The sequence below is a fragment of the Micropterus dolomieu genome, linkage group LG03 (assembly GCF_021292245.1).
Source record: "Micropterus dolomieu isolate WLL.071019.BEF.003 ecotype Adirondacks linkage group LG03, ASM2129224v1, whole genome shotgun sequence".
In the NCBI taxonomy this organism is placed as follows: Eukaryota; Metazoa; Chordata; class Actinopteri; order Centrarchiformes; family Centrarchidae; genus Micropterus; species Micropterus dolomieu.
This window is the reverse complement of record NC_060152.1, coordinates 13,955,621-13,979,183: the sequence shown is the minus strand read 5'-3', so window position 1 is coordinate 13,979,183 and position 23,563 is coordinate 13,955,621. Positions and strand designations below refer to the sequence as shown.

Sequence of the window (23,563 nt, the reverse complement as noted above, 5' to 3'; positions counted from 1 at the left end):
CGGTAACCAATAGGCGGGAAGAAGAGGCGGGACGTGGGAGGTTTTGCTTTCGCAAGGAGAAAAAAAAGTTTCCTGAAACTTGAACGATGACACGTGACCAAGGAGTTTGCAGCGAGCTGTCAGGTGACCTGAGTAACACACGTCCAAGTCAGATACCTGTCAAAACAAAATACCTCGCATGCATGAGAACTAGGTGGTCTGTTTTCCCATGTTACTGCAAGCTATCAGAATAGTATCAGATACAGTGTTCGCATTGTGCTTGTAGATAAAGTTGGTGTCAAGTTAATCAAAAGGCAAACGAGACGGCTGAGACAAATTTCTGCTCATCATTGCTGAACTCTGTCTTTTTATTAGGCTACTTAAAAATATGCTTTCAATAATCAATATCAAAACAGCTTAGACAAAAAGTGGAGTTAGTTGATTATTTCACACATTTGACGAGCGGGAAAAACAACAATTACTGTAAATTTCGGCGAGGAATGTCGTTGGATGAAGTAGGCCTACATTTCTTCTCAATTCCAGCAGATGGAGGTACTAACACATTTCCCCTCTTTCGGTCCTCTTTTGTCTTCTCCCTTTTGGGTTGATGTTGGCTTCTGTTCTGTTGACCTGCACAGACACCCTCGACATGGTCATCTGGGTCTCTTAAGTGAATGGGGGTTTAATTTATAATTGATTTGATAATTGATTTGAGTGATTAATTAACTTCTTTTAATTTTAGGTCAAAACTTGATCAATCGACTCTTGAAGTGTAACCTTGTTTTCTTTAATTATATTTAGGCTACCCATTTATATGTAGTTCTTGTTTATATATTTACTTAAACGTGTTTAATTTGTGTTATCTTTCTGGAGGAATGCACTGTACATTAATTGTTCCTACTAGGGTTTTGTGTCATAGGTTAACGTTAAACAAATTTCCTGCTTGTCTGACCTTCCTTCTTCATCTCCCTTTCTGCATTGTATTCATTACAAAGCATAATAACATAGGTCTACTACATTTTCCACATCCCCCTTGAGAATTATTTCACGAAATAACACTTTTCAACTTCAAAGAGCAACTCCAGCCTTCAAACTTTATTGGAAAGGTGTTTAGCTCACTTGATATATATGCACATGTGCATAGTATGGACAGAAGAGATGTTCTGGGATATTGTTTCCTTAAAAACACTTTGCTGTTGAGTTTTTTTAAAATGTAATTTTTCACTGCAAATACACTTTTGATCCCCTCCACTGTGTAATTGGTTGCAGCTTTCTCAAAACCAAACATGTTAATTTCAACATGGCTTGATAGCAGCAGAAGTAAGTGAGAAAGTATCTTATTTTGTGTATAATTTGACTGAACAAACCTTCTAACATACTTCTGTATTCTGTGATAATGTCTCTCTTTATTACACACTTCTTCCAGGTTTTCATCTTTTTGTCTTTCTCTCTCTCCCTTTCTCCTTCTCTGTCTCTCTCTCTCACACAAAAATACACACATTTTTACTGTCTACATGTAAAATTGCCAGTCGTGAAAATGAAAGAAAATACAGGCATCATGAGTAAAAACTAGTAGGCAGGGGTGGAAGAAGTACTAATAAGTGCTACTTAAATTAGCAATACACCATTATAAAATCACTGAAAGTATGTTGTGTATTCATAATTTTATGTAAGGAGACTTACAGAAATACTATCAGCAGTCTGCCCCTTCAGAGTATTATACTATTGAAGCTGGATTAGGCTAAATGTAAGCTACTCATATGTTTTGTATGTAATCTCTTGATCATCAAAGTAACTACTAACTATAGCTGTTGATAAGATATAGTGCAGTAAAAAGTACTTAAGTTCCTCCTGAAATGTAGTGGGGTCGATGTCGAAAGTAGCATAAAATGGAGGGGAAAGGTTACATTTCCCAGGAAAACAGGAGTTGCATTTCTACATACTTTAGATAGATAAAGGGAAGAGCAGGAGCCAGTGAGACTGCCACAGACTGAACTTGTTTTGTTAAAGCAAAAGGGGAGTGGTTTCTCCTACCCAGTATGACTGTTTTATTTATGGAACAATCCATTCATGCGTTCTCTGTAGATTTTTCATCAGTTTCTCTTATATTCTGTCATTAATGCTATTGCTTTATACTGTGACTTTTTTAATTACCCTCTCACTCTCTACAAGAACTTCTTTTCCATCCTCTCTCTGCTCTCGGGTCATCTCTCTCTTCTTCTTTGTCAGGAGGTAAAATGCCACCACGCTTCCAACCACCACGAAACTGAGGGTCAGAATCACTAGTCCCAGTCCCAGTAAGTGAGATGTTCCTCCTTTAGACTGGTTCAGCTGGTCCCACAGCCCCACAGCGACACAACTGAAGCCGATGAGAGTTCCCCAAAAACCAAAGGCCAGCATACAGGATCCACAGGACAGCTCAGCGCCCCCGGTCACCACAGTGATGCCCGCCACTGAGACAACCCCTCTTGGTAAGGTCACTGTCTCAGATTTAGGGTCGTAGGTGACAGTAGAAGTGACATCTGATAGAGCTGAAGGATCAAGCGTTTCCATCGTGGTTGTCTTGGTTGGTTTTACTTCCTTTTTCAGATGGCCAACAGTGATTTAGCATGCAGCTTCTTCTTCTTTCTGACTCCTACAACACGACACACAGTCCTGATTAAAAACCCATTAATATCCACTTTTCCCTTTTCCTAACTTTTTGAACTAATTCATAGAGGCTATGTGGTGTTCTAAGATTCCTTGTTAATAGCTACACTATTTCATCAAAGATGTCTTGTGCATCATTTACACACGTTTCCTGAAAATACAGTCTGGTATATTTGGTATCTTTGGGAAATTATGGATCTGCAGAAATACAATTTAAAATAAAGGTATGAACAACGTTTGGCTGCACATCATGAGTATGTAATGACTGACCCTGGGTTAAGGAATTATAGAATAATAGTAATATTTCAAAGTACTATCTGAACGTAGTTAAGATACGAAGCAATTTAATTTACATTTGATACTAATAGAAGGTGAAATATTTTTTCTTTGGCCTCTCTCATTGGAACCAACAGAGACTAGAGATTGCATGATAAATATAATGCCTTTAATTCAGCAAACTGCAACAAGCCTTAGCATAAACCTTATTCTCTTCAACCCGATGGATCCTTAACAGCATTGTATATTTCTGAATTCGAAACACAAATCAACAAGTATCCCATAGATGCATACATATCTAGTTTATCAGTTTAAATGCGTTGGATAGAGTCGAATAAAAAAGAATACTTTCAATTGGTAAGTAATTGAAAAATCAATACACTGTGTCAATATTGATGTCTTTAGCTTAAACTAAAATGTTGTATTTTTATATACAAAGTATTGCATTGCTTACCTCAGTGTTAAATCAGGAGCTTAGATGTCAGTAGAAATTGTGTTCAGTGAAGATCCTTTAGTGAAAGCCTCAAGTTGCGGCCGACTTTCTGTCTGGACAGTGGGTGTAGAAATGGGAGTAGTGCTGTTACCTTTATCTTATACGTCACAACCTGAGGCCCTTACAAGATGGTGGACACAATTGACACAAGATTGTTGTCATCGTTTGTTTGTTTCTCTCTTTCCTTGTGTTCAGTAGGAAGCTCTTGTCTGTCATTAAGCATCATTATAACCCATTACCAGATATTTATCTAGGAACAACTCCCTTCCTCTTTTCCCCTCTCTTTCAATCTTACGATTTGAGTTGTGTCACACCAAGGCATTGTTTGGGCTGAGAGTGGATTTTTCTGTTTCAAAGTATTTTCCTGTTTGGCGTTCCCATTCTGCCTGTCACTGGTAGTGAGGTGCATACACACTGAACATACTTTAATTGCAAACAAATTCCTTGTGCCAGAAGTGCCAGAAATGCACAAATAAATAGACCTGACCTGCCATGTTGACACTGAGTGTAGCAGATTTGCAGTATATATGTCAGTGCTGACGTTGATCTGGTTTTCAGGTCGATGCTTTAACACAGGTGAAGCTTGATACTGCCAGTTAATTGGCTATAACGCTAATCAGCCAGCTGGGATGATGCCAGTTTTGAGACTAGCCTAATTGCAGATATTTGTAGATGTGTTGACTTATACTATTGACAGACTTTCACCTGTTACTGCTCTAGTATTTTTTATGTGTATTATATGTTACTGCCTGCAATAGAAATATCATATCCTAATCCTGTTTCGAAACAATGTTATAGCTGCTATAAAGAAATCAACTTTTAATCATTGTGTAGTTTTTTATGTGACGATGAAAACCAAATTATTATCTTGTTGCATGTGTTTACATTCACCACCGACAAATTCTAAAAAATGCACTGTGGAATGTCCTGGGTGTATAATGTATGTATATATGTTTATAAATAACTTTAGTATATATTGTTTCATTTCATTTAATTTATTTTATATGTTACCATAATTTAATTAATTATCTGTTAAAATGTGTATGTGCAGAATGATGGGACTACAAACTTTCTTTTTGTTATATAACCTTGTGTTGTAAAATGATAGATAAACTACCTTGTAACTTGTTATTGTGCTTAGATGCTATAGATTGTGCTTAGACATCCACATTACATGAATCCTCTCCTTCTGCACAAGTAGAAAAACATTTCAGAAGTGACCACAAATCCTCACTTGCTCTAGCTCCAGAAATTACGCGACCCCAGGTTATAGTTCAGATGCGAGAGGAGGGGGTAATTCTATTGGGCACAGCACTCACAGGATGATGATGATGGTAATTGGCTAAGTATTGGATTGGATGGGCCAGGGGCGGGGCATTAGTAATCCAATAGATGGACTCACTGAAAGCAAAGAAATCCTACTGCAAAAATAAGACATGATTGATAATCATACATTGAAATAAACAGAGCATATGAAAGAGGTGCATCTAATGCTGTCAGCTTATGCCTTCATCCATCCTGTTTAAATGTACACACAAATCTGTAACACATAACTCTATATGCCCCCACCTCCATGCAAAGTTAGTCTAAAACAACATTTAAGATAATAAAGATCATACTTTCAGTATAATCAAATTAAACAAACTGATGACATACATTCATGTGCCAGCAAAAGAGTCATGAAGCCATTTGATGTACTGATTACTGTGGCCCCTCATGTTGGGTGCTGTTGGCAATATATAGAGATCATATATAGGAAAAGGCCCAAAGGACTGGAACTGAGTTACAAGCGACTGGGTAGTAAAGTAGGCAAAATCAGGAGCTTGCATGTTGGACGCCTTCGGTGCATGAGACAATAGTTTGTGGAGGGAAAAGTCAAGACAAAAAAAGACTAAAAAGAAGGATAATTTGGCAGCCCAACAACAAAAACATAATTTTGCAGAATAAGGGAAGAGGGGCAACAATTTCAAACATTTAGCCCAGTAAAACAAACCAAGGCTCGTGACAAAAAGGTCAGTGAAAGGAGGACATGATACCTCACATAGGACAGGAAGTAAGTCATGTGCAGAGGGTTGCAGTGAAGATGATGTCAGGGGCGTAGGTGGGATTGGAGGTAGAGTTGAGAGGTGGGGTTAAACTGCCTGGACAGATGGTAGTCTGGAATTAGAGGTCTGTGGTGAACTAAACCCATTGAAAGGCCACTACTGAAATAGCAGACATACTGCTAGAGAACCTAAAGCTAGCTTTGGAAACCCACCTGGGGCCATGTTAACAGAGTTTCCCAGAGCATGTCTGCTAATGTGCTGAACAGTGTTTAAAAGTAATGTTCAACTTTTATAAACCTGTAGCACTCAAATATTTCTCAATTTCTCAAAAAGGGGTTGTAACTGCAAGGATACAGTGAAAAGCATTGAACACTTGCTGACTGTTTGATGTTGAGTTATTAAGTAAGATTCTTAACTTCTTGGAGACCCATCAATAATGTAACAGACACATGAGCTCAACACTCTTTCTAGACTTCCAAACCCAATAGAGAAAATTAGGATCCAGGGGTTCATTTCAGTCAAGCTCAGCCACCTTAAATCCCGCATTAACAGAATTAACCTAGTCGTCCACGGTAAGAATGTGTTTACCCCTGCTCTCCTTATCTCTCACTGTCTTATCGTCAAGACAGACACTCCAGCCATCGTCTCACCACACAGCATAGGCCTACAGGTAAGTTTTCCTTACATTTTTGATCATTTAACTTAATGACTGAGGATTTCAGAAGTGGACTGTACCATACGTGGAACCTAACCTTTTTTTTTTGCAATCACTTGCAGGCTTCTAACATCAACAGAAGAGATCAAGCAAGTGACCGAAAACATATTTTGATCAAAGGAGTGCAGGGGCCTCAGAAAACTCAGGGGGCAAATATTTAGTTGGTCAGAACTGACGCACTAGTAAGACCTTAAAAAGCAACCACCATGGGAAACTCCACCAGTAGCGCGTTATCAAAGGAGATCCTGCAGGACCTAAAGCTCAGCACCAAATTCACTGAAAATGAGATCAGCCAGTGGTATGAGAACTTTCAGAAGCAGTGCCCGACGGGACGCATAACACCAGAGGAGTTTGAGCAGATTTACGCCCGCTTCTTTCCCGAGAGCGATGCCAAGAGCTACGCTCGACATGTGTTTCGCTCCTTTGACACCAACGACGATGGCACTTTGGATTTCAAGGAGTACATCATTGCACTGCACCTGACCTCCACTGGGAAGACCACCCGGAAACTGGAGTGGGCCTTCTCGCTGTTTGATGTAGACAAGAACGGATACATCACCAAGACAGAAGTGACGGAGATCTGCCAGGTTAGGGGGGGTGCGTGCAGTGATGTGTAAGATGCTAGAGATAATGACGAAAGGATGAGGCACTGTAATTATTGTTGTTGTGTGACAAAGAGTAGTTAAGGGTGTCCACTTACCTTATGGAGAGTAGTATCAAACTAGCCTATGTTGACTTTACAGAAATTATATTTTATTTTACCAAAATGTTCATCTTCATCTCCTATAAACATATAGGCTAATATCAGAAATTCAAGCTGCTCTGTGGTTCATAGTCTGCATGGAAAGGTTTTAAGTTGATAAGAGGATTACTTGCCATCATGAAATCCAATATAATACCCCTGTAGTAAATACTAATTTTTAAATTTAAACTCACATACATTTTTTATTTGAATTGTCTATGCTGGTGAGGTGTTCATTTAACTCTATGATCGTTTTTGAGGCAATCGTTTTAGAGAATTACTGTTAGACTGCATCGTTTTCTTGGTGTGTTGCCCACTCATTTTAAAGTCCATGTAAAATGAGTCGCTATTTATTGAAAGTGATCATTTGTCTCATGGTATGTAGGCGTCAGTACTAATTAGCCAGCCTTTTTGAGACTCCTTATAATCTCTTAGATTACACGTTTAGCTCTCAGACAACTCTTAAGCAAGGCTTGTATTGCCCTGTCAGTAGCAGGAATGCTCATCATCCCCGAGTCTAATCCATGTTTATTTTATTCAGGAAGCTGCCACTTTGGACTGTCAGATTATTTTGTGCTAATTACTCTATAATAGTTGTTAGCTAGTGTTTTTATCTAATCAAAAATCGGTCTGACGGAGGTCGTAGAAGTTTCTTATCTTCTGGTTTCTGACAAATTATATGGTATTGTAAGAGGTTTAGACAGATCAGCCGACGATCCAGCTGACATTGTAATGGGATTGAATTCCTTGCCAACTGGCCTGAATACATATGCATCATGTGTACAACCACTGCACAAAATAGCTAACTTTTAAAGCTATTGTGCCAAAAGTTAAATAACCTAAAAGAAAATTTGACTCTGTGGAGAGGTAGGCAAAAACAGATCTGCTATTTGACCAGAAACTAACATCATTATAATGGAAAGATAATTCAGAAATATATGTTTTCATATGTAGGTTTGAAGTAGGTAACAAGGGGGTGAGGAATGAAGGACTAATGAATATTAGTGTAGTCTACTACCATATGAGCTGTTTAGTTTAATATTATATACTACACTAATATGCTATACTAGATAAGAGAGGCTGTAAATACAGTGCGTCTTTGAGGGTATCCATATTTGTATGAGACTGCCTGATACAGATCTGGTTTTATCTTTTTTTTTATTTTTTTTTTTATAACTGACGAGTAACGTTTGTCATCTACTAGCCCACAGTGTGACCTTTACAGACCACAAAATGCTAGGGGCAGGATGAAGGGGACAGTCCAAGGAGAGAGACTGACATCTTGGTGTTTGGCCTGTGGTCTGAATCTTGGCACTAATCCATGTTAATCTAGGTGTCTTAAATGTGGGAGATGAGTGCTTCCTCTCTAAGTGGGACACACATTTAAAGGCCTGAACCAAAAGTGCACAGTCATTTAGTAATTTACAAGCTGCTGGATTCCAAGTGGCCCATTGCAGAAGAACTATCTCTGAAAAATGACACACAGGCACTGAATGTGCTGCGGTGGGCTGATTGATTATTAATTTTTCATTTTTAACTTGTATACAAAGCGTACATGTGAAATGTAATTACCAAGCCATTCAGGATTGCTCTTGTAGCTGCATTTGGTAATCAGATCAGTTGTCATGTGGGGATTGCAGGCTGCAGTTTATTAAAGTAAGATTTAATTGTAGTCTACTTGATTTGGTTGTATTCAGCCAAAGTGCAGTGTATACCATGGTTAATGACAGTAATCAGGGACTAGACACAAGACAGTCATGAGGAGAAATTATTGGATTGTTGCTTTTCTCTTAATGTCAAGTTGTTCTGCATCAGAAGCTCAATAAATCACACCTACATACAAGGCACTAATTAACTGAAGAGGGCTGTGAGCTTACTCACTTGTCCTGCAAACTACACACTTCTTGGCTTGTACACATTCGTTTTATGTCTTGATGTTCTTCCCTAATTTGTGTGAGAGAAATGATGCAGTATTATCACCAATCTTATCCCTAACCCCTTTCAGGCCATATTTAAGCTGATCCCCAAGGAGGAGCAGGCCAAGCTACCAGCGGATGAGAACACACCCGAGAAGAGAGCCGAAAAGCTGTGGTCTTACTTTGAAAAGAAAGACAATGGTGAGGGAAATAACACACATACAACACACACACATACACACACACACACACACACACATATATATATATATATATATATATATATATATATATATATATATACAGGGCATTGTGTTATTTGTCACTATGTATTTATGTTAGAGAGAGATAAAGTCAGCGTAAGCTCTTACTACCTTTCCTCAGCAGCTGTTCTTGTATTCTGTAGCGAAGATTACATATTACAATCATCTATTTGGCTTAATAGTAATACAAGCAATAAATCCACCTGGGGGCACATCCCCAGTTTTAATTGTGTCATGCAAGCTTCATTATGTATGTACCAGACATTGATCTTAAGACCTAAAGTGACTCCACTATGTTGCATGCCCCTGTCACAAACCAGCACACCCACACAGGAGATAAGACTTCATTATAATCCTTTATATAAGGATTTCTTAGATAATTCAGCCTCACGTTGACCCCATGCTGTATATGTTGTTTACCATTTTCTTCTCACTGTAACATCTCTTGCTCTTTCTTCTTTCCCCTCTCATAGAGCGATTGGCTGAAGGAGAGTTCATCCAAGGAGTGATTGAAAATGAGAATGCAATGCGTCTCATCCACTACGAACCAATGAAAGATTGAAGGCATTCCTGTTTTATCCCCTCTCCTTCTTTTCTCACATTAGACTCTTTCCTTTCTCTTAAACTTTTAGTTTGTCCTCTTCCCCTCCCAGCCTCAGATGCTTTCTCCTCCCTCCTCTTTACTCCCCTCGACCCCTCTGTGTAAATACTCTTTACTGCAGCTCTCAAAAATTTCAGTTAGTTTCAATTATCATTTTCTTTGTTATACTAATGTTTGTCAGTGCATTCTTATAAAATAGAGATAAAAAGAGTCAAATTCTGGCATAGTGTTTCAAAACATGTGCACAGCTAAAAAGAATATTTATGGTGATACATAACATATATTTGCATAAATAGAATGTGTATGATAAACATCATTAACTGTTTTAATGGTTCAAATAAAATTTGGGCTCTGGAGAAATTAATGGTAAAGGCAGTTCTATCACCCCCAACTGTTAGCTCATTAAAGCTTTTTTACAGAACTGGAAATGTCTTAGTAGAGGTCATAGAAATGTTGTACTTTATTCACTGTACAATAAATAAAAGGTTTTCTCATAGATCTTTGCATTGAAAATTGCTTTATTTATCTTTCCCAAAAAACAACAAATTCTTCTATGACCTAGAAACATACTGTATAATATAATGCTGGTGAATGACAAAAATGGTGCTTTATGTCGTAGGTTTTCAATTGTATTTATCCCAAACAGAAAATCCAGGATTATCCCACATGTATAACCTACAGACATTTAAGGTAAACGTAGGTACATTTATTTATCTTTAGAAATTGTTGCGCTTATAATTTTACGTTAAACCCAGTAAATAGCAGAATGTAATATCCACTCATAAACAGTTATTTCCCTGAAAGTGTGATTTTTTTCATGGTGCATGGTACAAATTGTCTAGTGGGTGTGCATTCCTGCATTTCTTTCCAACTTTCATTCTGACCCCCCCACGCAGCCCTCTCCCTCTCCATCCCTTCCATCTCTCCTCACTCTTTTCCTCCTTCTTTCCATCCAACTCGGGATTACTGGTTTACACATAATCTTCTGTTCAACATCAGAGAGCAGACTTTTCAAAATCTCTGTAATCTTTCTATCTCTGTGTGTCTATCCTAGGGGTTTGTCTGTGCATCTGCAGAGAGGCTGTGTTTGTTTGTAGCTTCTGGTACACAGGCATTGCATAAAAAGATAGTCACAAGAGAAAGAAGACGAGCTTGAAAAGACATAAAACATGTTGAATGTCCCACCGATAAATGAGAAGCTTTTGCATATTTACTCTAAATAACAGGGAGTTCTGATTAGGTTTCAACAGGAGAAGAAGCATCCATCCCGTCTGTGCAGTATAATGATCACATTGTCTTGATGCAATGCATGTTAATATATAAACAATAAAATAATTAATAAAAAACATAGATATGCATTTACATGTAGAGACTTTCCTGCCACGAGGCACTGAGAAATACCCAGAAAATATGTAGTCTTGCATGTCACTGTGACCTATGCATGCACTGTAGTCTTTACATGTTGATTCCACTGGCTTTGAAGTGCAATCAGTATGTCCCAACTTCATTTTATAGTCAAAGTATGCTCACATTGATCCTTCTCCCGCACGTTGACAGTGTCCTTCCTCTGTCAGTTTTTGGATATAAATGATCCCCTAACAAGGTGAATATACACGGTCCATGACATCCTCCATCTCATCCATCTCTCTCTCACAGTCTTCACATCCCTCTGGCCCGCAGCCTCCTACTAAAACCAGAGTCGGTATATCCCCATTTCCCACTCCAACCACACTGCCGTTTGGAGCCCACGCCACATCAATCATGCCGTCTGGACACTGCAATAGGCCACTGACAGAGTAGAGCCCGCCACCAGGAACGACCTCGTCATAGGATGGAGCATGAGTGGCGGCTCTCGCTTCCTCCAGGCGGAGCCTCTGCTTGCGACGGAGCTCGATGATGGTCTTTGTGTAGGAGTTGAGTGTGACCACGGCGGCGCCCATACAGCAACTAAAGGATACCCAGGCAAGACTGGGAGCAGAGGAGATTCAGAGGAGTTGAAAAGAGAAGAGAAACAACATAAATCACAAGTACTTTATGTACATACTTAAATAACACAGGTTTGTATGCTGTCTCTAAAATGCTGCCACCTACGCAAATGACCAGCCGTAGTCCCAGGTCTGAGGCCTCCAGTCTTTGGGGCCCACAATGACTGTCATCTGAAAGACTGTGGTGTACATCATATGGGCCACCATCCCAAGAAGACCTGCGTGTGGGATGAAACAAACAAAAACCACAGACAGAACAAATCAGACAATTAAGTCTAGAAAACAAAGATGACCATGCAAGTAGAGAATGACATATGGAGAAGGAGGTGGTTATAAAATAACGTAAACTTGAAGGATAGTCTCACCTGATAGCACAGTACAGATAGCTGCATAGGCATTGATCTTCAGCGAGTGCATCTCCTTATGGGAACACAAGACTTCCAGCCACATCAGTAAGAAGCCCATCCCCAGCAGGCCGATGTATGTAAACTCTGAAATAACTGACAGCCAGAGCACACCTGCAACATTTGAAAATACATACACAATTGACACACAGACATACATATAGATAAAAATACTTAACAGAGACTAAAATAATAATTTCATGGTTTTAATATTTCGACACAGAGCTGATGCACAACTCACCTTGTGTTTCTCCTGGGGTTAACTCAATAAAGCTTCGACACTTCTCCCCTGCCCACAAAATGTACAGATATGAACTCAAAAAGAAAACATTGTTCCTTGAGCTCAAATGAAAGGATTTCGTGGTGGAGCTGAAACTGAAAAGAACCCTAATATGCATGAAAGTGGTTCTATGGTGTGAAGCACTTTGTGTTACATGTATTTTTATGAAAAGTGCTATATAAATAAAGATTGATTGATTGATTGATTGAAAGTCCAACAATCTAACTAATATTGTGACCGGCTGAAAGTGTGATTGGACGTGTGCTTTGTGGTCTCACCATCGCTGTGCTTCTCACAGCTTTCCCAGAAACCAGTGTGGAAGTATCTAAAAGCAAACTTGTCTTCGCCTGTCTCCCAGATATAGTGGACCGCGTTGGCCAGCTGCCTCTGTCTGATCTTGGCCAGCTCGTCCCTCCTGGCTGGGGACAGTGTGCGGTTGAAAGGGTTCTGAGTGGGACTCTCTGTGTGAGAGCACAAGAGGAAGACAACAAGAATAGTATTATTTTAGGTTGATTTTTTGTACCCGCTTATTCCTGTTGTGGATATTAGAGTTGGTGGCAGAAACAAAATTGCACTGAGTGGACCATCTCTTCACTGCTCTTTAGACATAGAGACACCAACACATTCAAACTCATACACATCTGTGGGTAATCTCTATTCTCCAAACCAGTCCAGACTTGCATTTCTTTAGAATGTGGAAGGAAACGCACATACACAGAAGCGACAACAAAGTTCTTCCTGTGACTTACCAGCATTAATGACTGCATGAGCAGGCAAGCAGATGCACAAACACACAGATGTTAATACTGCAAATGCACTCATTCCTAAATATCTGACAGATTCTTTGACTGAATTGTTTTCATTGTCAAACAATGAATGCACCAGAAACACACTTTTTGCATCCAGGTGTGTGTTGATGGAGAATTACAGAAGGTCCAATTGGTAATTTAAAGAAGTATTTAGAATGAGAGACGTCAAGTCACCAGCAAGACTGTTAATCACACCACTGCCTCAAAAGTAACACGCCTCTGTGTTTTGCAGTCACATGTAGGCTCGTCAGCTATCACCTTGTCATCCCACGTGTGTTTAAAAATCAGGTCTAGAAGCATAAGGGAGAGTTAAATCCACCACTGTAAAGGTAGATCTTTCTGTACAAGTACACTAAGTACATGTAGTGATCCAAGTTGAATCCTTTATGCAGTGAGAGCCGTTAATCTCAGTGTGGATTAAGCATATCTGCTGAGAAAGTACAAACCAGGCAGCAGGCAGTGCAAACCTCTCCTCCACAGATGACTAAACCTTTGGGAGCGACCCTCACACCCCACAGATTAATACTGAGCCATAATTAAGTTCACTGTGGGACTAAGGTATGGGCAAAAAGGGATTAAATACATCCAAACCAAGGACAATCAGTTTCATCACGGGGAGAAGCCTGTCAGTTTATCCCATCAGATTAGTTCGAGGTATTGGTTGTTATGCAGTGACACAGTGCAAAAATCAAGAAATACTTGACTCAACAGTCAAGGTCGACATTTTGATAAAGTCAACATCAGAGAGCTGCATTTTCTATCTTTTTTGGAAGACTTGTGAGACGATACACAATGACAAATTGACCATCTGCACAGATGCTCAAACAAAGGTGTGACATATACACACTTTGTATCCACTTTATTTACACCTAGTGAGCAAACTCTGCACTTGATCTGCTGCACTTGACTGAGTCTGCTGGTAAAGGCCATGAGATGCAGTTGAAAGCTTGTTTGTGGACCTTTTGTAAGAATTGTTTTGTCAAAATATGTTGATTGTGCAGATGTTTTAGATCTACGTATATGATACAAACATCTGATTGTCAATCTGTCCCGTGACCTGTGTGATGAACTTAAGTCGTGTTTCTTAAAGCATCTTAAAGCAATGATGCATTATCCTGCTGAGAGCATCAGTCTGTAATAGCCTGTGGCTGTGATGGTAGACACCTGGCCAGTAACAATGTTTCAACATCCAAATTATGTATTTCTACTGCAAAAGACTAATTCCAAGGAAACATCATGAATGTTGGCATCAGGTGAGATCATTTCCATGAACTCATGCTGTTTACAACAAACTGTGACATGCTTGAAGAAAATTAAGTGACTTGAGTATCATTTTATACAACTTTATCCTTCTACTTGACCACATTTCATAGAAATATTATACTATACTTACTGTTTACTTTGCAGATTCATACTTTACATGAAAACATAAACACTCAGTTTAAAAATATGATGCCTAAGATTAAGTTCAATAGTTAAAATTAGTTCCATCTCAACCAGCTGCAACATTAAAATGCTGCGTACATTTTAATGCAACAACTAGAACTTGAAATGGAGTATTTTTGCAATGAAGCCTTGCTACGTTTACTTAAATAAAGGATCTGAATACTTCTTGCATCACTTCCATTAACATATCTGTTGCATACCTGATGCTTCCTTGTTGTCCAGAAGTAGAGAAATAAATACATTTTGTTAACTTATGTTAGTGGAGTTCCTCCTCAGAAATCCATGCACCATGGCTGTTTATGAGATGCTAAACTTTGTGTATCTCACATCAATAATGTTAAAAGTGTTTTTGTCTAGGTATCGTCTAGGTATTGCTCATTCTAAGGTTTCGCTGAACATTAATTGAACTTTCCACTCTGGCTGCATACTTCATTATAAATCATTGTAAAATCAGGAGAGAGCTGTTTGTGTAAATGGGGAGGTGCACCTCACAAAGTGCATATTAAATAGGCAGTAAAAGTAAAAGAGAAATCTATGTATCAGTATACTTAACAACAATAAATAGTAACAATAAAGAGAAACAATACAGCTGCACAAAAGAAAGAAAATGTAATATCTGTACCTGTGGTGTAAGGCTCGCTGTTGTTTTGACCACAGTTCTTCATTTTGACGGGTGACAGGCAGAGGGGCTTGACCACCTTGTGAGTGCCCTCACACCAGTAAGAGGTGCATAGAGCCAGGATGGACAGGGCCAGAGCCAGAGAGGTCAAGGTCAGGGAGAGCAGAGAGCGAGAGCGACGGGACATACGCTCCAGCATGGCCACACAGGAGAGGTGGGAGGCAGGGGGAGGCCAGAGAGAGACAGAGGGAGAAAGTATGGCAAAAAGGGGGCAGAAGGGGCACGCGGCACTTGGGAAGAGGACAAACAGCACACAGGGTATGACCGCAGTCACAGATGGACAGATGCTTTGGGGTGGTTTTAAGAGGGGATGAGCTGCCAGGTTGAAACGGAAAGCAAAGATAAACGTGATGTAACACTACCGGTAGAAGAGGACAAACACAGCTGACAAAGTGATAGTGTAAAGTTGCGTGATTAAAAGAGAAGAAGATGAAGAGAGCAGAGGGGAGGGAGCGGGCTAAGATGCTCTGAAGTTGATACACGTGGGAAAGGAGAGACAGACCGCAAAAATTAACAAGATGGGATTCAGGTGGACGATGGCTCACACTGGGAGGGTAAGGTAGGATGCAGGGACATAATCGTATGCTGGCCAGACAGCTTTAATGTGATATGTCACCCCCTGACCTCAGCATGTGTACACTCAGCACTTGTGTGCACTTATTAGATCAGTGTGACTGAACCGAAAAAAGCACAAGGTTATTTAAAAATACTAGAATTAATCATTAAGAGTTGTAGAGATAGAGGATATCCTTAAAGGCAATTCATCACCTGGCAAGAATGTGGTATTAAATGGCTGAATGGGACACACAAAGGCTATTCCCAGGGTGTCCATATGGTGACATCTAACTTTCTTGAATGCCCCTTGAGTCATTAAACTACCTGAGGTCTCATAGCTCCTCTCTCTGTGTTTATAAGGAGGGGTTATGTAGGAATAAGAAATGTGTGATCCCCTGTGGCTCAGGCTAATATCTTCCTGCTTCCTGATTAAAACACTCAGGAAGGAACCTGCCGCTCATTATGAACTCCACTGCTGGACTCTACGCAGAAGACAAAACGGAAGGGAGAAAAAACAAGAGATGACTTTTTTGATGAAATTATGGATAAGCCACAGATCTGAATGAAATTTTTGCTAGTAATCCTTCATAATCTGCTTGAAGGTTTTTGTTTTAGGTGAGTTTTTGTGCATTCTGACCATGTTGGCTGACTCTCTCGTGCAATGTCTCCCACAGTGTCAGCCCACAGCCCCTGAAATACAACAGGACATTAGTTTAACCAAGTGAATTAAACACAATCCCTAATCTACATGGGAACTGACCCATGCTGATTTCTGGTATGTGAATAATGCTGATTAAAATATGTAAAAGAACAACATAAAACATGGTAAAAAAAATATTAATTAATGGACGAGATGATGGCTGCTACTAAAGGCAAAAATCTACGGTCTGTATACATCTGTACATTTCTGCACTTGTCTAGATTGTCTTTATTGTATCTGTAAAAAGATTTGTACAATCTTATATATTAAAAATAAACTTATAAACACTACAGCCTAAATGTGTTTTATGTTATTTCTGAAATATTAAAAGACAAATATATACAGTATGTGTCCTTGGTTGTAAGAAGACCTGAACTCTATATATCTCGTGAATTTATCACTATTATTTGCAAAAGTTTACAGCATAAACAAGTTGGATGCAGGCTAATCATTCAATTTTGGAAGAATTACCGACATCTAGCATGAAGAACAATATAAACTTTCATTAATCTTACAGGAAAACTCAAAATTCTATGACACTGACTGATTATTGATTTCCAAATGTACTGACAGGTTTATCAATCTTGGCAAATATTAAAAAATAGATTGGAAACTGCCTCACACAGAATTTGTCTCATTTAACAATCCTATGATAGCAAACTACCTGAAAGCTGTATTATCAATTTATCAGAAAGCTCAATTTAGGCTTAAATAGGAAAAGCAATATATATCAGTTAGTTTTAAGGCTGCAACAATTATTTTCTTGATTACATTTAGTCCATGTCAGAAAATACTGATAAATGGGAATTATAATTTTCCAAAGCCTTAAGCAAAATCTTTATGTCACTTTATCTGATTATCAGTCCAAAACCCGAATCTATTCAGCTTATGATCATAAATGACAAAGAAAATAAGACTCATTATTTTTCTACTAATCTATTAATCAAAATAGGTGCTGATTATTTTCCTGTCGAGTGACTAATCGTGCTAAAATAATCAGTGACAAGCACCTACCAAAGACCTTTTTCTTGTCCCTTGTGGTGCTTCAGGTCAAACACAAGGTAACTGCCACAAAGCAAGCAGTAAAGCAACACTTTCACTTGTCACTTCTTGCAGTCCTCTAATCCTACAATCCTCGATTAACCTTAATCAAAAAGCTTGATTTTGGTTGCTCCATCTTGAACGGATGCTCCGTGTCACCACCCTCTTTGTCTTTTCCCTCTGCATCGGTCACCAGTATTCCTCCTCCAGGATGAGCATCAGTGACCCTTACCTCTCCAGCTGCACTCCCCCCTTTAATCCTCCTGGCCAATAGTCGGACAGAAATGCAAGACTCACGGAGCGACTGAGTGTCTGTCTCCACGCCGCTCTACTCTGTTTTCTGTCTTTCTTGGGAATTTATGACACAAACCCATCCAGAGTCATGTAATCCCTCTAAGTCCATCTGTTACTGTAGTGCCCCCTCTCTTCCTGCATCTGTCCCTTTTTAGAGGTGGTTCCTTATCAACCTCCCAAAACCTTTACCACCAGTCTAAGCTCCTCACCACTTTGATTTTTACTAAGTATTCAATTATTACACATATAAGAGGGTGGATAAAACCGTGAACCAATTTATCCATATGGGCTTTTCCTTCTTTCCCTTAATCAGCACTAGCCATGTGCAAAGCCAAATCATGCGCCCACTACATTAAGTGTTTACTTTTTGGTTGCCAACTGTGATGCCTTAAAAAGAGTAGAAAGAGATTAATATAGTCATAATAATTTATTTACAATATATATGTACAGAAAAACAGAAAGACAACAAATGTCACTAAAGCAAAACATTGTGTACATGTTTGGAGGATGTATTTAGGAAAATGGGCGGTCCAAAATTGTTGAAGAAAGCAGTTTAACCCCAGGCTTGAGATTTACAGTAATGTAGAACCAGCTTGCCATCACTGCCAAACGACTGAAAAGAGACAAAGAGAGAGAAAGACAGAGAGACAGAACAAGACATGAAGTTAAATGTTTAAAAAATAGTAAGAATGACAACTTTATTTGATGCTGACCTGCCAAGCAGGGAGAGCGGTGGGATGATCAAATGTTCACTGTGAATTCTGGACTTTGAGGTCTTCGCTGTTACTTATCAAGACATTAATCAGTGGTCAAGGACTTTTTGCATTTGTAACAACAAGAGTTCACTCTTATTGCCCCCTCTGCTGGGCAAAGCTCCACATGGTCCTTAATGGTCTAGGACCCTAAGGATTGCCAATTAGGCTACTATTCTATTATTTTATTAAAGCCTAAGAGATCCTGAGACTTGGTTTAAGATTGTGTGTAAGGTCCAGTTACTAGCTTTCTCTGAGCTTACTCATGGTATTTATCAGTGAATGGAACTGGAAATCAAACATCTGTTTGTTGATGATGGGGTTGACAGCTCAGGAAGTGGACTTTGGAGGTGAGATTATGTTGTTACACATACTGTCCCAAAGGTCAAATAATGAACTTTCATGCAAAGAATAAAAAATGTGACAAGTGTTTATCTGCTGTTTGTTTCTTTTTGAAATCACAATTGCAGAATTTTGTTTTATCTTCTTTAGGTTAAGGGAAATGAGCTCTAAGTACACAACACCCTTCAGTCACAGGGCATTAAAACAGGTGTTTATGTACTCACATCAAATAGGATTCCTACGTCTTGATCCGGTGAGGGAGCAAAAGACTGGTTAACATAAATGAACTGGAAAAAAACAAAAAATAGATGCAGTTATTAGTAAAGAATTTAAAGATCTAAAGCATGTTTTCTAAGTGTCTAAGACATGATTTTGGGGAAAGAACAAGTCCGTGTACAAACTTCTCCTTACCAGTTGTTCATTGGCCTCAAGCTTGAGGAAGCGAGAGATGAACTGAGACAGGGACTGTACCGTCCTCCCCCTGTCCACTGCCCACTTCTTTGTTTTCATTATAGGAGTGTCTCCTACAGCCTTCAGCAACACGTCTACTATAAAATGGAGAAAATAGAAAGTGAAACTGCTGCTGCTGCTGCCATCCAGGCTGTGCCAGGCAAATCTAAACATGAAACTGTTTGGGGGAATTTCTGGAGAAATGTGGAATCCACTGACGCATATATGCGTAACCACAGTGGAACAACTAAATCTATGACGATGTGCTCTGAATTGCCTCACTGTTGAATTATGCTATTAAAAATAAACTTGCCCTGCGTTAAATTAGAGAGAATACTGCAGACTTGCATGCCTGTATAATGAGAGGCTTTTGCACATTTATTGTTATAGCCTACAATTCTTTTTGTGCAAATGTTCTTTCCCTTTAATCACTTCTGATCATCTTAATTTCCTGATTGATTTCTGTATTGATTCATTCTTATTGTGTGTGATCTTTTATATATCTGTGGGACATCTGACCGCAGTCAGTCAATGTGCAGGCATCTTTTATTTACTGTAATTTCATTACTTTTGTTTTAAATAGTAATACCTATGAATATTAATAGATCAGAAATTTAGCCAGACAACTCTATAAAGATTATGCAATATCATGTTGACCCTGATTTGATGGTTTAATCTTAGGGTTGTTATTAACACGCAAAACTGTCACTAGCATCAATCAATTTAAAAGTCGACAATATAGTTTACTGAAATAACTCACCTTTAATTTGAATCACACATAGCTAATGAAAATGTAAAAAGGTCGACTATTTCTTTCAATTCCTGAACAAAAGTATTTTTAAAAAACCCCAAAACGTGAAACAAGATATTTAACTTAATAAACTGCTAACGTTAACTGGGCAGACAGTTTGAAGCTAACCGGAGCTTGTTAGCTAAGCCTTAATAAATCTCTGTAGGAGATGCAAAGTTGCTATTAACATGAATGTAACATATATTTGATAAATTATGGGAATGACCATCCTCTCTGAAAAATATGTAACGTTATCCTATAGGAGCAAAAAGATGATACATTGCCATAAACATTAGCATTAGCTTTAGCCATGTCCCAAAGCGGCAGTGAAAAGCTAAATGTTTATTGGCTAAACGGAATAAAAAACAGCATTCCTATTGGCTAAAATATCTGTCAATTGTCTAATACGTCATGCACCCGGAAATTATTCCTATACACTAGCAAGACTCCTCGTAAACAGATGGCTATTATTCGCTAAATGAGCAGAATTTTCGATATATTACGTGTTCTTACTTTTCTTTTTCTCTTCGTTAGTCGCCGAGTCGTCTGACTGTGGCTGTGACTCCTCTTTTTGCGTTTCTGTTGGGGACTCTGCATTGTCAGACATCTTCCCAGCTTCGGGTTAGTTAGAGTTTCCAAACATTGGAGGTAAACACCGACTGCTATTGGCTCAAAGAAACGCCAATCTCTAAAAAAACGTAATTCTATTGGTCAAAACTTCCGGAAAGCGCTGTTCATCAAAGAAAGACTGCAGAACTTGTCTGTCTCCAGTGTCTCCTAAACTGCACGCAAGGTTAGTTTTGACTATGGATTATAAATGTTAATATCGTAGTTGTTACATGCCGAATGCATGTTGGGTGTCTATTTGGTTAACATTGTGATATGCCTTTTGTCCATTATTCAACACTTGTATACCCACTTGTGAGTTGATACATTTCTGTTGGTTTCCAGTTAAACAGGAGGCGTCACATGGGAAGTGGCAAACAGTTTAACTTTCCTGTTAAACCTGTCACCCCCATCAGGCAACACCAGTAAGTTAGCTTGGTCCTAGCTTTCTTATCTTTAAGTTCGCTCAAATGTCGCTTAAATCAATCTGTCTCATCGCTATCAGAACAGGCAACACCATGGAGGAAATAGTGTTGTATCTTTCAAGGAAATTAACCTAGTTAGTAACTGATGCTTTTTTGCATCAGTTAATGGAGACCCCAATAAATCAAATCAAATCAAACCTCTGTCCTCCTTAACTGGACACAACTCGCACCCGTTTTCCACTAAGCATTATTGTTCAAAGCTTCTGTTATATTTAAGTCTATTTTAATGTTCAGTAGCCTCTCATCCTCAGAACTGTACCTTGCATCTCTCTGATGATTGTGAACACAATTTGTTGTTTTCTGTGACCTTGCAGTGGCAGGTATCGGTAGGCTCTCCACCAAAGATGCAGTGCTTTTCTTGTGTGACATGCAGGAGAAGTTCAGACCCAACATCTTCCAATTCACAAACATTGTCAGCAATGCAGCCAGATTGCTCGAGGTTGGAAGTACTCACCATCACGTAGCTATCTCAGTCATACAAGTTTATCAGCCTTGGGAAAAAAATGTTTTATTTACTCCTCCTTCTCACAGGCCAGTCGTGTTCTGGGCATCCCCTCCGTTTTGACAGAGCAGTACCCTAAAGGCTTGGGTCCCACAGTACCAGAGCTGGGAGCAGCAGATTTGACAGCTCATGCTAAAACTTCATTTACCATGATGATAGAGGAGGTGGAGAAGGAGCTGCAGGCCCTGGGGAACCCCAAACAGGCTATTCTGTGTGGAATAGAAGCACACGCCTGTATTGCAGTAAGACCACACAATTGTTTGGCTTTTTAAATAACCTTCTCAGCATCAAAGAAGACAACATAAAGATAACTGTAAGCTCCTTGCTCAAACTTTATTTGAAATGGATTAAAAGTGTAGTTAAGTGTTATATTTAATATTCTTATCATTAGTTATTGCAGTTACAGATGGCCAGAAAATTGAGTGTAAAGGTGGTGATGCTGTGAAAAAATGGTTATTAAGTTATTATGCTATTATTAGTTAATGTAATTATTTGTGCCACAGGGCTTCTACAGTTTCCATTAATGATGATCTCTGTTTTTTGTCTTTTCCACAGTGCACAGCATTTGACCTTCTTGAAAGGGGAATGGAGGTTCATATTGTGGCGGATGCAGTCTCATCTAGAAGGTATGTGTATTCAATGTTTTTTCTGCTATATAGCATTGTTATCACCTGCATTAAATATACATTTTTCCATTGTGTGTGTGTCTGGAAGCTCTCATATTTATGTTACTACTTTTGTGTCTACCTCCACAGCCAGACAGACCGTTTGTTTGCTCTGTCCCGACTGAAGCAGAGCGGAGCGTACCTCACCACCACAGAGGCTGTTATGCTGCAGCTGGTTCAAGGCGCTAAACACCCCAACTTCAAGGAGGTGCTTACTACAGCTGCTCTCTGTTGCACTTATGAATTACTTTTGTTTGTTTAGATGTGTCATAAATATAAGCCTGGCAGTATATTTTAGAGGAGAAGCAATTTCGGCATGTCCTCAGACTGCTATCAAAAACTGTGCTGCAAATAATCTGCCAGCAGACTGCAGCTACTGAGCTGCCAAAAAAATACACTGCCTACAATCTTTATCACAGACACTGCTGGCAAGTTACAGATGACCTTATTCTAATCAAGTCATGTCAATTTGTCAAGGACTTCACCTTATACTAGGGTACAGTGAGATTTCATACTTCCGTGATCAAACTGAACTGTTTTTTAGGAATAAAGCTGCCATCTTGCTCTTGCAAACGTGCCAAAAATTATTTCAAAACCAGAATCGGGTTTATTATCAGGTGAATTTACACACGAGAAATTTGCCTTGGTATATATTGGGGCTTAACAGGACACAGAAAGATAAATTTAGAAAAATATATATAGAAAAAGTAAAGAAATGTAAAAATATACAAAATAATACTATAATATTAATACTAAAAATGCAAATGCTAATTCACTATATGAGCAATAAAGAATTAGGGCAATGTACACTTTTCACAGTTCAAGTTGTATTTCATTCTGATTATGCTGCCAGCCTAAATAATGAAAGTGACCAGCATATATTCTTTTCAATTTTATTGTCAGATCCAGAAGCTTTTGGCCCAACCTTCCCCTGACACTGGCCTCCTCGCCTTCTTCAGCGCTCTGTAGGGAGACCATCAGGTGTCCCTCTGTTGCTTAGATACACTGTACAGAATTTCACCGCTTCCAACATACTGGGAAAGTGCTTCAATAAAGTGATAATTAAAATTTGTACTGCTTGTGCTTTTGTGTTGATGTT

The 23,563-nt window shown here is 39.0% G+C and overlaps 5 protein-coding genes across 8 annotated transcripts; 2 read left to right on the top strand and 3 right to left on the bottom strand.

The window, feature by feature from the left end:
- The first annotated feature begins 111 nt into the window (after positions 1-111).
- rcvrn2 (recoverin 2) lies at positions 112-10,151 on the top strand. 2 transcript variants are annotated; one of them, XM_046045586.1, is made up of 6 exons: positions 112-531; positions 2,209-2,450; positions 6,072-6,112; positions 6,220-6,744; positions 8,905-9,016; positions 9,552-10,151. In XM_046045586.1, exons 4-6 carry the CDS (start codon positions 6,364-6,366, stop codon positions 9,638-9,640), a joined length of 582 nt encoding a protein of 193 aa, XP_045901542.1. In that variant the 5' UTR covers positions 112-531; positions 2,209-2,450; positions 6,072-6,112; positions 6,220-6,363; the 3' UTR covers positions 9,641-10,151. The 2 variants fall into 2 exon arrangements, with proteins under 2 accessions (XP_045901542.1, XP_045901541.1); XM_046045585.1 differs by having other exon boundaries at positions 6,068-6,112.
- Positions 2,110-3,420, bottom strand: LOC123968695 (transmembrane protein 100-like). The gene is made up of 2 exons (XM_046045587.1): positions 3,359-3,420; positions 2,110-2,614 (listed from the first exon to the last, which is right to left on the bottom strand). Exon 2 carries the CDS (start codon positions 2,530-2,532, stop codon positions 2,110-2,112), a length of 423 nt encoding a protein of 140 aa, XP_045901543.1. The 5' UTR covers positions 2,533-2,614; positions 3,359-3,420.
- A 28-nt stretch (positions 10,152-10,179) lies between the features above and the next one.
- Positions 10,180-17,974, bottom strand: si:ch211-149k23.9 (germ cell-specific gene 1-like protein). Its single transcript, XM_046045584.1, has 8 exons — positions 17,552-17,974; positions 16,475-16,527; positions 15,226-16,319; positions 12,627-12,809; positions 12,310-12,357; positions 12,030-12,182; positions 11,771-11,882; positions 10,180-11,647 (listed from the first exon to the last, which is right to left on the bottom strand). Exons 3-8 carry the CDS (start codon positions 15,419-15,421, stop codon positions 11,275-11,277), a joined length of 1,065 nt encoding a protein of 354 aa, XP_045901540.1. The 5' UTR covers positions 15,422-16,319; positions 16,475-16,527; positions 17,552-17,974; the 3' UTR covers positions 10,180-11,274.
- Positions 17,975-18,286: 312 nt separating this feature from the next.
- On the bottom strand, positions 18,287-20,878 carry atg12 (ATG12 autophagy related 12 homolog (S. cerevisiae)). Of its 3 annotated transcripts, none has more exons than XM_046046008.1 (4): positions 20,720-20,878; positions 19,378-19,514; positions 19,191-19,253; positions 18,287-18,485 (listed from the first exon to the last, which is right to left on the bottom strand). In XM_046046008.1, exons 1-4 carry the CDS (start codon positions 20,811-20,813, stop codon positions 18,426-18,428), a joined length of 354 nt encoding a protein of 117 aa, XP_045901964.1. In that variant the 5' UTR covers positions 20,814-20,878; the 3' UTR covers positions 18,287-18,425. The 3 variants fall into 3 exon arrangements, with proteins under 3 accessions (XP_045901964.1, XP_045901965.1, XP_045901966.1); XM_046046009.1 differs by having other exon boundaries at positions 19,378-19,511; positions 20,720-20,860; XM_046046010.1 differs by lacking the exon at positions 18,287-18,485 and adding an exon at positions 18,504-18,652.
- isoc2 (isochorismatase domain containing 2) lies at positions 20,652-23,536 on the top strand. The gene is made up of 7 exons (XM_046046007.1): positions 20,652-20,999; positions 21,158-21,237; positions 21,612-21,736; positions 21,829-22,041; positions 22,355-22,425; positions 22,555-22,672; positions 23,368-23,536. Coding segments are annotated over exons 2-7 (594 nt in total). The 5' UTR covers positions 20,652-20,999; positions 21,158-21,236; the 3' UTR covers positions 23,434-23,536.
- The last annotated feature ends 27 nt before the right edge of the window (positions 23,537-23,563 follow it).